This window comes from Theobroma cacao, chromosome 8 (genome assembly GCF_000208745.1).
Source record: "Theobroma cacao cultivar B97-61/B2 chromosome 8, Criollo_cocoa_genome_V2, whole genome shotgun sequence".
Classification (NCBI taxonomy): domain Eukaryota; kingdom Viridiplantae; phylum Streptophyta; class Magnoliopsida; order Malvales; family Malvaceae; genus Theobroma; species Theobroma cacao.
In genome coordinates this window covers 14,574,542-14,585,945 of record NC_030857.1, presented here as the reverse complement: position 1 = coordinate 14,585,945, position 11,404 = coordinate 14,574,542, and the positions used below count along the sequence as shown (strand labels likewise).

General features: G+C 36.1%; 3 protein-coding genes across 5 annotated transcripts; 2 read left to right on the top strand and 1 right to left on the bottom strand.

Moving 5' to 3' along the window:
• Positions 433-4,510, top strand: LOC18592838. The gene is made up of 3 exons (XM_007019738.2): positions 433-833; positions 3,664-3,778; positions 4,225-4,510. Exons 1-3 carry the CDS (start codon positions 603-605, stop codon positions 4,296-4,298), a joined length of 420 nt encoding a protein of 139 aa, XP_007019800.1. The 5' UTR covers positions 433-602; the 3' UTR covers positions 4,299-4,510.
• On the bottom strand, positions 4,442-7,623 carry LOC18592837. 3 transcript variants are annotated; one of them, XM_018126164.1, is made up of 6 exons: positions 7,293-7,623; positions 7,108-7,163; positions 6,854-7,013; positions 6,313-6,408; positions 6,002-6,226; positions 4,442-4,801 (listed from the first exon to the last, which is right to left on the bottom strand). In XM_018126164.1, exons 1-6 carry the CDS (start codon positions 7,440-7,442, stop codon positions 4,658-4,660), a joined length of 831 nt encoding a protein of 276 aa, XP_017981653.1. In that variant the 5' UTR covers positions 7,443-7,623; the 3' UTR covers positions 4,442-4,657. The 3 variants fall into 3 exon arrangements, with proteins under 3 accessions (XP_017981653.1, XP_017981652.1, XP_007019798.1); XM_018126163.1 differs by having other exon boundaries at positions 6,002-6,229; positions 7,293-7,622; XM_007019736.2 differs by having other exon boundaries at positions 6,002-6,229; positions 6,854-7,001; positions 7,293-7,621.
• On the top strand, positions 9,130-11,120 carry LOC18592836 (GDSL esterase/lipase At1g33811). The gene is made up of 5 exons (XM_007019735.2): positions 9,130-9,431; positions 9,576-9,700; positions 9,834-10,082; positions 10,461-10,719; positions 10,824-11,120. Exons 1-5 carry the CDS (start codon positions 9,176-9,178, stop codon positions 11,039-11,041), a joined length of 1,107 nt encoding a protein of 368 aa, XP_007019797.1. The 5' UTR covers positions 9,130-9,175; the 3' UTR covers positions 11,042-11,120.

Here is an 11,404-nt window from a genome sequence, read left to right as displayed (position 1 = left end):
TTTTGATTTGGTTTGCATTTTTTTTATAATTAGGGGAAGGAGATTCGAATCCTACTCTTTAGGCAGGGGATTATGCACCAACTAATGAGACAAATACTCAGGTACATTTCGTTTGCATTTTCACACTTTTAATTATCATAATACTTGAAAAAAATTTTAAATTATTTTAAAAATTTAAATAAATATTTATTCTTTTATTACATTCAATCAAATTATTTATTTTTTGTGTCAAATAAGTACTTTTTTTAAAATGTCACATTAACATCAATTATGACATGTTATAAGTATAAAATGATATGTGATATTTTAATTAACAACTGTTAATCAACTATTAATTATAAACTTCAAATTTATTTAGTTTAAAATAATTTTTTTGGAAAATTTTTATTTAAATAGTTTTAAGATGCAAATTATATTTAAATATGTTTGGTTTTTAAAATTAAATTGTCCCGTGTTACCTGGTGCCAATTACAGGGGGCGGTGAAGTCCTTGTCCCTGATGGGAAAGCCATCCTCTTGCAGTCGAACAGCTATCCTTATCTTATTTCCCTTCCGCACTTAACTTGGACGAGGAAAAAGGAAGATACCAGAAAGATTGCACTGATGGGAAAGACAAAGAAAGAGCTGCTAAGCAAAGCACCATGGAGAGGAGACGACCAAGACAACTCCAACAAGTTCGCAGACGCCAAGCTCAAGGTCACCAACCAGCCTGGCTCCACTCCCAAAATGCACGTCCCTCGCCCCAAGTCCGCCGATTCCAAATTCGATAACGACGATGACGATTCCCTCGAGATTGACCCCGAACTCCGTTACAGCTTTCAACGCAACTTCCAGGTTCCTTTCTCTTCGTTTTTTTATCTTCTTTTTAAATTGCCCAGTTCCAGTTTCTTGATAGTTTGTTCGTTAAACTTGGTAAAAGCAACTTCTCATTGCGTTTAGTCGATTGCCCACTTCACATTTTGTCGATGGTGCATAGTTCTTACATTAAAAAGCATTCATTTTTCCTGAATGTGTTGGTTTTTTGAACCGGAATTGTACTTCCAGCTTTGTAATTGTTCCAATTTCTCTAGTAGGACTGCATCTATCTGTTGTTTCAGACTCTGTTTAGCCATTTTCTTCTGAAAGCATGTTGTAATTGATAAGAGAATTGTGCTACAAAACGTGAATCTCCTTTTGTATTTAAACAATAATGAATTAATCATGGCTAAAAGGTTGGTAACACTCTGCTATAATGAAATCACAGCGTTGTCCTAAAAATTAAAAAAGAATGTCGTATCCTATAATTTAAAATATCCGAAAACTAGAAGAAGGTAAAGGAAAGTATGAATTTAGTGTTAAAAGAAAACCATGATAACAAACTCCATAGGATCTACACATGGGGACAAAGCTTATGGTTTGGGGTGGGTTTGGAGAATATTTGTGCTGGTACACGGAATCTCTATCCAAACCACCACCAACCAATCACTTGTCCTTGGTAAAAGGGATGTTTTGAACCATGCTTATTTCTTCTTTGCTTGTGAAAAGGAAAGTGATGATGAATGAAAAACATAAGTATCTACTGTATAAGTTCCTTGTGGAAACATATGCCACACCCTCGTAATTGTAGCATTATATCGTGGCCAACAAGTCCCCATGTATCCTCATTTTGGACACTTTCTAGCTGTATTTCCATGTCTTTGATTCCATGCAGTTGGCATGTTAGATGCTTAGATACATAGCAAAACCTGACACCCGTACCCAACATAGTTGGCCACCATCTCTGCCTGCTCATCTGCTCCTTTCACTCAGCTGGTTTTTAAGTTTCACAACACATTTCCCTTTTTTAAAAAGCATTTTTTTTCATTTACTAGTCAGCCATGAACACCAATTTTACATTGACAAGTGCTGGACCAGTGCCAACACTCCCCTTCCCCATTTCTCTCTATCTCTCTCTCTCCCCTCCCCCCCAATAATTTCTCTGCTTTCCTCCCCCTACAATTTTCACCCATTTCTTCTCCAGCATTTTCTTTTCTTTCTTTTTGAACCAAGTGTCTGTTTTTCATTATATATATATATATATATATTAAACAAATTATTGTTGATAAAAGGCATCCATTTACTAATGGTGTTATTAATTATCCTTAAACGCACTATCCTTAATGGTAAAGGGACTTGAATTGATGAAATTTTTTGAGAGGGTGATGAAAAATTGACTGCAGTACATGAATCCATTGAAGAGTTTAACCTTTTATCTAGTTTTTGGTTTGTTTCGGATTGTAGTCCTTGAAGGGTAGGTTGCTTGAGCTCTACATATAACCATATAACTTCTTCAGACTTTTTTCTTAAAAGAAAATTTTATAAGAATTCCAGTTGTTATCATGCTTTCCTTTGAACTTTGTGAAGCAGCCCTGAGCTAGGGTGAAGCCTTTGACACTGTAGGTGTTAAGCTTAAGGAAACATGTGTGATGCCTACTTCTACTTTAAATCAAGGTCCTGTTCTAGGTTAAAACCAGCCTTAACTCCTTTCTAGAAACCCTAATTCAACTCACTTGGATTTACTATCATACTTATCCCTAAAACCCTTGAATTACTATTCTTGATAGTGTTCACTGGTACCATTTATAGAACCAGAATAGCCCCTAAATAGCCTTTTGAATACCTAATTTCATCTCACAGTCTTACTGAATTCCATTACAAACATTCTTCCTATAATATTCCATGCTTTTGACTCCAGTTAACTCTAAAATTTAGTTTCAAACTGCAAAATTCTCAATTTGAAGGAAGCCCTTTTCTTGCCAAGCTACTTTTGAACTACTTGGACTTGACTCGTTCATTGCTGGGTTGGAGTCAAGCTCCTATTAGGAGTTCTTCAATATTTTTGTCATGTGAAAAGTAAAACCACAATTTCACTTAACTTTCCTTGACTTTATTTCATGGCCTTCTGATATTTCATTATTGGTTGTGATGCATTTGACAGTACATTGACCTCTTTATACATTTGTTAGCTTCTTTTGGCATCAAATAAATTTTATTTGGTTTTTACTAGCAAAAAGCAAAAGGCTAGAATATGAAGAGTTTGTTCATGTTCTTAGACCCAAAGTGGATACTATCTGTTTAGTTTGATTTTTTTGGGGTTTCTTTCTTGTTTTATCTTTTGGTTGTAGCTAAAAGCAATAGAAAAGAAATCATAAAAGGAAAAGAAAAGAAAAGGATTCTCCTAAGATAGGTGATTTTTAGTAGGTATGATGGTCTAGCATTTTTGCATGAAGTAGTCTCTTGCGTTTTATTGACCAAAGAATTTTACTATTGCACAAGACAAAGAACTTGTAATAAACAAAAGTATAATTATCATAAACGTTTACAGAACAGTATATTTGGACAGCCTTGGTGTTAAAAGAATGATTTTAGCTGATAACTTTATATTCAACGAAACTGTTGATGCACATATACTGCACTAATTTTTAATAAAAGTTTGATGCTGTAGTCAAAACAAATAATGTTTTACTGCATATAAAACTTCAAATTTTGTAGTTGATGAGTTCAAGTGCGACTTTCTACTCTTTGTTTGTCATATCTATATCACTTTTGAAGGTGAATTTCAGTTCAAGATATTACTTGTCTTTTATGGGGTTTAATGTTCACCTTTCTTTTCAAGCAGTATTCTAATATTTCCATGCTCATACAGTTTCTTCAACGAGTATTTAGCATAGACACTGTTGTGAAGCCTCTTCCACCTGCAATGGCATACAATGTTTCCCGCAACTTGAGCTTCTTCACACGCATATTCACTCAGTTCTTTGGTAAGTTTGCTTTGCCATAGGTAGCTTGGAAATAGAACATGAATATCCATGAATTTTGCAGTATATATCAAGGTCAACTGGGATTCATATGCTTTTCTTGAATCTCTGTTACATCTGAAGTGAAATACATACTATCGCAGGCCATACAGGTCCTGAAGACATGATTCCTACTCTTTTAAATACAAATGTTTCTTCCAAGTCATAGAGTCTATTATGTTTTGATTGGTAGCTGAATATGCTAGTTTAGTTGCATCTGGACATTGTAAATTCTATATTACTGTAGTAGAATTAGCAGATCTGATTCTCATTATCTTTAGAATGGCATAGAAATATCCATCATTATATGATTGTCTCTCTCTCTCAAGGCATGTGCTTTTTGAAAAACTCTCCCACTTTTAGCTGGCTTGCATCATGATTCTAACGTTTTCTGATTTGTTATATTGCAGACCCAGAAGGAATTGCAAATGCACAGAAATCACTTGGGATAGGACAGGAAGAAAAAGCTCGTCGTGTCCGCTAAGATCTTACGTGCACACAATGTAATGATAATTTGTAACTTTGGAGCATTTTGGATTTTAGCTTAATGAGAATTGTTGGAATCTGAACTTCAAATGGGATTCCTTTTGTGTGGTAGAGTATCTAAGATCTATGAGTAAGTGCAGAGACCAAAAATGCTACTCAATCATTCCTGTACAATGGTTCAATTATTCCCAGTTAAATTGATTACATTTATATCAAATTTCTGCTGGAAAATACAAACCATGAACCGGCTAGAATGAAACGCATTCTAATGCTCCAGTTCTCTACTGTGAAGATGGCTGGAGTTCAATGTCAGTACCTGTTATACTAGTGAGAAGGATACGCACTTAAGTGCTCCAGTCAGGTCCCAGGTGAACCACCTCTCCAGTATCCCCATTTACTCATTCCACATTCTGAAAGAAATTTCTCATAATCATGTTGAAGTCTACTGTAAGCATGAGAGGCCTCATCATAGGAAATGTAAGCTTCATCTTCTGAAGGACTCTGCACAACAGTTCAACATTAACTCATAACCCTAGCTGAGTTTTCTTAAAATTTTTGGTCATAACAGAAAGTGATTTACCCGAAAATGCATGTGTCCGACACTTGTTAGATACTTTTAATTCATTTAATGCAAGTATGATATTTGGCTCCTCAAAATTAACGTCGACACATATCCGTGTCCAACACTTGATCCCAAGGCCACATAACATATCACACTAAGGCCACTCCCAAGCCAAGCTGACGCCCTGCACAAAGGGTCTTTTGACTGGGGGCTGTGAGACTAAGGCTGCCCAGTGTACAATCATCTAGTCAGCAAAATATTAACCTAAAAAAAGACATTTCATTCAGAATTACTTGGCTCATGGAGATAATTACTCCGATGTGGGGGTATAAGGAAGATAAGGAACATAGTGTTTTGAACTCCTAGAGGTTACTTATCCTCTCTGCCTGCAATTCACAGCTATGCCGAAGCAAAACACACAAAAGATGGTTGTTGAAAATTTTAGTTTTGAGGGCTTTAAGCTGCTTTGCATGGATCCTGCCCTTCTTTATGGGTTATCGTGTCAACATAAGACCACATGGTTATCATATGGGTGTTCGTACACCTAAAAACAGTTAGAATCTCTGGAAAGAAACAAGGTGCATTATAGTAGAAACCAGGGCTTAAATCCATGCAACATGGACTCCAACCGGTGAATTGTAAGTCAAACAAGAATCAAAGAATAAAAAAATGATGGTGTTTTGAAAAAACTGTTGGAGACTCTAGAAGGAAACAAGATACACCTACCAGAAACCAGTGCTAGAATTCATGCAAAATGGACTCCAACTAACCAATTGCAAGTCAAAAAGGATCAAAAATGAAAAATGATGGCCTTTTCTCCAAAGAAAAAATCACTGTGGAATATTGGCAATGAATGCTACATTTCTTGCGTCTGAATGTATCAGATGTGTGCTTCATTATAGCAAGGGTATGGAACATCATGGGAGATAGGGCTCAAAGAAAGATGTACAGTAGCAGACACTAAAAGAATTTGGATTTTGCAGCCTTATATGGTTGACATTGCGGTTAAAAGCAAGAAACATGTTTGTGTTTTATAGTTAATATTTTTTTTTGTGAGAATATTGTAGTTGGTATTTACAGATGTACCATGAACCATGCAGAACCAAATCAGTACGACCATGTTGAACTGGAGTACTCACATTGGAATCTAGTCCTGATTCAGAGTCAAAAGCATCTGATTCCTCTGTGTCACTCAGAGCAGACTTCCATCGCATGCTTTTTGCCCCAGGATGATGTCCCTTTGACTTATCCACAGCTTGGTGTCTCATGTCTCTGGCAACTCTAATGCGAAAGGTACTGATTATGCATCTGATGCAAAACGCTATAAGAGGAACCAGAACTAGAAAATAGCCAGTAGCTTTAGCCTGCTGATAGAGCGGGAAGGCCTGTTGAGCTTGCTAGTACTAGTAAATCATCAAATCACTTTGCTATGTTTTATAAACAGACTTACATTTGACAAGCCATGTGAAGTAACCATGGAGTAAATTATTTTGTGTGAAGGAGTTCTGAACGCACGGATGGAATGCCATAACCTACTCTTCTTGGCCTGATCATGATTAAAAGAAAAGAAAACATGCAGTAAAAATGTATATTACAACATAAAACTAATAACAGTCCAAGTGTAATTCAACATAAGTAGCAGCAAACTTTATACTACAGTCTATTAACATAACAATAACAATTGTACAGACTATAGGCTAAATCAATGATATTTCGTAAGAATACAATTGTGTTAGAATATGATTACAATATTGTTAACTTAGATTTTCTCATTGAACATTGTGGCATCTTTGCATAGAACATTAAGGTATATCAAAAAAGAATCCAAAAAAGAAAACAAAATATGAAAGTTGGATTTGAAGAACCCTCTTTGGACTTCATATTGCCAGTTATTTGCAATGTAATTTAAGTAGTGAATCAGAATGTTAATAGCCCACATAACAGCAAATGTTGATAGCCAAGATTAAATTAACTTGAACAATGTTGCTTACAAGTAGAGTTTCTTTGAGGGAAGAAGCAGGGATGTTAAGGAGCTGGCCTTTGAAAACAAGGTGAATATCCACTATGTCCTTATTAGCAGCTGCAATTGAATAAACGGAGACCCCATACTTCTTTGAAATCGAAGACAAAGTTTCACCCCTGCACTTAAAACTTGAAACTTTTCACCCCAAATAAGTTTGAAATTATTCAAGAAATGAAACCAAACCCAGCATACAACAAACGGATAAAAGGAGTTTGGTTTAACTCTTTCACCAGGTGAGCGCAGATATAGTCCTTGCTATTGTTCTGCAATCTCCATTTCTGTCACCAAAAGACCAAATCATTCTTTTTTTAGCAGCCCATCAAAGGGTACTAAACAGAAAAAAAAAAAAAAAAAACAAACCCCATTCTACTAATTCTTATGGAAATGATGGGAAGAGAAAGGGCAACCTTGATGAGGCCTTGGAAACGGTGGCGTTCAGTAGCTGCCCAGGATCTTAAAGAGAAGGTGTGAGGAGGAGGGAAGCTTGTTTCTTTGAAGTTGGGAAGAAGAGACTTTGGGAGGGAGAAGTGTTGTCTATGGCTAAGCTTCACTTCCATCAGAGAGAGAAATTGGAGAAGGAAAGAAGAAACTAAACTTTCTCAATCAATTCCAACCCTTCATTTATGGTCTGTTGAAGTGAGAAATGGCCGCGAAAAGACTGCTTTTTTTTTCTTTTTCGTGTAGTTTCTCATGTTATGCCAAAGGCAGATTGAGACTTTCTTCACTTTGCCTTGGGCCCTTAGCTAGTGAATATCAGAAGTTCTACATATTTTGTTTATCCAATCCAATAATAAGACAAACAATAAAAGATGGGGTTGGGAGGCTCTTCTGGAGTGCAGCAGCTTCCCAGCCCACTTTTATTTATTTATTTATTTTCTTTCTTTGATTTTGGTGTTTTGATCATTTAAACAACATTGTTTTGATTCCATATTCATAATCCAAATTTAGGAGGACTTTGTCCAACATAATCCAAAGTTTCTCTAACCTCTTTTTCTCTCTCTAAACCTTTTGCTAGCAACCCACCAGAATTTTACCTTTTCCTAATAACTACTTTCATTCTTCCTGAGTGCTCTCTTCCTGGTATTACTAATTCAGGATACTCATGGCCTCCCTAGTGCTATCACTTCTTTAGGATGATCACTACTACCTACATAAGGGTGTTTCAATTAAGAATATTATTTATCTGACTCAGATTTATTCCACCCACGTACCTAAACAACTAAATTCTGCCTTGATAGGAAAGAAATTAAATAAAAGACACTAATTCTTACCTAGTTATAATATATACATATGCAGATTAAAATAATATCTATTACTAAATAGCATATACTTTTTCTATCTCGATATATTCTTTCTTGAAAAGCATAGAACAATTGGTTAACATATAATCAATGGTAACACAAATGCTGATTCGAGTGTGCTACCATGAGCATATTGATTGCAAACTTAAATCAGCATTACAATTACACCTCAACATCGAGATCGATCAAAAAACATAAAAACACCCAAGAATATAATGGCACCATTTGTACCTAAAATCCCAAAAGTACCAGCAAGTTAATTCCCCCTCCTGCCAGTGTCAATTCAAGTTTGCTGCTGTTAACATATCGATTGCTAACTTAGATTGGCATTACGGTTGCAAACCTTATATCTAATATTATATATTTTTTCCAATCAAACAAAGTTTTATTAATACTAAACCCCAATACAAGTTAAGAGTTCAAAAGAGAATATATAATCATCTTAAATCATATTACAAAACACCTGTAAATAAAATTTCAAGTAATTAACTGTAAAAAAAAAGTTCAAATTTCAACCAATAACTGCCACATTACGCTCTAATATCTTAATTTTTGGATGAATCATCTATAAATAGTTTAGTATATCCCTACATATTGCTTTAATTGAGTAGCCTTAATTAACCCTTTGCATCATTTGGGTTATATACTTTGCGGACCTTATCAAGAGCTGAAAGCCTGAAAGGATGTGATCATGTTCAAGCTTGTGGTGGCCAAGTTGATCACGAGATAGTTCCTTCCACCACCGATGCTAGCTGCTTCAATGTAAAGTAATTCTTTATGTGACAGATGAGCAGTCCACAACTAAAAAGTTCTTCTTTCCCGCTCACTCTAGCAACCATATCTCAAAAACTCAAAGCCAGCTGCCCCATGTATCTGCATGCACATGAATCCCATAATAGCAAAACAAACCTTGATCATTCAGATCAGCTATAAATCAGTGTGCATCTCTGCATGCAGGGGGAGTGATTTGATTTTCAGCTGATTCAAACATGGAGACCCTGGGTGAGCTAGTTTTGTTGGTTAGTTTGATTATCGTGTGCTTTAGTGCTAGAGGTTGCTCACAGGCACAGCCGCAGGGGCCTCAAGTACCATGCTTCTTCATCTTTGGTGACTCCTTGGTGGATAATGGAAATAACAATGGCATGGTTACACTTTCCAGGGCTAATTACAGGCCCTACGGCATCGATTTTTCCCAGGGTACCACGGGTCGTTTCACCAATGGTCGCACTTTTGTTGATGCTCTTGGTACGTCTTACTACCTCATCAATTCATGCTGTGTGTCTTTTGTTATCTGCTAGATAATCACTAAAAATTTCATTGTTGCCTTTCAAAAAAATTTGTTCAATAATTGTTGAATTCTTCAATTATATTTACCGGCTAAAATTGCAGCTCAACTTATGGGGTTTCCACAGTACATTCCACCCTATTCAAGAGCTCGGGGCCCTGAACTGTTGCGGGGAGTTAACTACGCCTCAGGAGCATCTGGTATTCGAGATGAAACGGGCGACAATCTGGTACACATATAGGAAAATTCCTTCAGCCCTTGCTCCTTCTTTTATAATTTTCTGGCCAGAATTACTTTGGGGTTTCAGATTTAAACATGAATAATTGAGGGAAAAACATGTTTCTTAATGTTTGCTTGAACAGGGAGATCACACATCGATGAACGGACAGGTCGCCAACTTTGCCAACACGGTGGTGCAAATGAGAAGGTTGTTCAGAGGAGACACCAATGCTCTCACCAGCTATCTAAGCAAGTGCATATTCTATTGTGGGTTGGGAAGTAATGATTATCTTAATAACTATTTCATGCCCAACTTCTATACAACTAGCTCGGATTTCACTGCAAAAGCTTATGCAGCCGCTCTCATTCAGGACTATACCCGCCAGCTAACTGTAAGTCGATGATCACTTCCAAAAACAAATTAACTTGAATTTGTTCGGTTAAAAAATTGTTAAATTAATATGAAAGAAATTCGTCGTGTGTATGTCCACTTAAGTGTCGCATGACAAATTCTGTTTACATTCTAATAATATGTTGACGGTTTACCGATCCAATTCACTCTGTTTTTTTTCATCTAATGTTTATTTTGAGACTAGCTAGCTTTAAATACTTACATCAAGAGGAAGAAAATGAAATTGGTTATTGAATCATATTGCATTGAACCTTAACCTTATGATCTAATGCAACCTTTATGAAGTAGTGGTGTTTAAAAGTTTGTTCTATAATGGAAGGATAATTAACTTAACCTGTGCATTAATTTCTCAATTCAGCAATTACATAGCTTAGGAGGTCGTAAGGTGATCGTAACAGCTGTTGGACCAATTGGTTGCATACCGTACCAGCTTGCAAGGTATCATAGTAACAGCACCGGCTGCAATGAAACTATCAACAAGGCAATCGTTCTTTTCAACACCGAGCTAAGGAAGGTGGTTGATCGTTTCAATGGTGGTCAACTGCAAGGAGCAAAGTTTGTTTACCTGGATTCCTACAAGAGCAGCACTGATCTATATAAAAACGGGACAGCTAATGGTATAATCTACTTAGTTAACTTAAATTTCCTATTACAAGCAATTCATGTTTACATTTTGCAGCTGTTTATAGCTTGAGCTTTGAGAATGAATATATACATACAGGTTTCGAAGTGATAGACAAAGGATGTTGCGGAGTTGGAAGGAACAATGGGCAGATAACTTGCCTTCCCCTTCAACAACCATGTACTGATCGAAGAAAATACTTGTTCTGGGATGCCTTTCATCCAACCGACCAAGCCAACATTATGTTTGCACAGGCATCATATGGATCACAGTCATACACATATCCTATAAACATACAAAAATTGGCAAGTCTATAAAAGGGATTCACATCTTCTTGGAGTCATATGCGCGCATGTTGTTTCAGTTCATAATTAATGTAATGTGATTGTTTGTCAATTAACTTTATTGATTTACTTTATAATACTGTGACTCTTGTTTCTAATTCTGCTTGTAAACTTGTTTTTTTTTTAAAAAAAAAAATTGAAGTTTCGTTATACCAAGGGAATTCACTTCCTCAAGAGTACAACCTAAAAGAACCCATGATTTTGAGATTTATGCCCATAAGCAAAAAGAGGGCATAACTTTCCAAATCACAATTACATCCGAGGGAATAACGTTGTTTAAGAGAATCGTTCTGGTTGTTTAGATCAAACCAAGTAGGATCGTGCATTTTGCTGGTG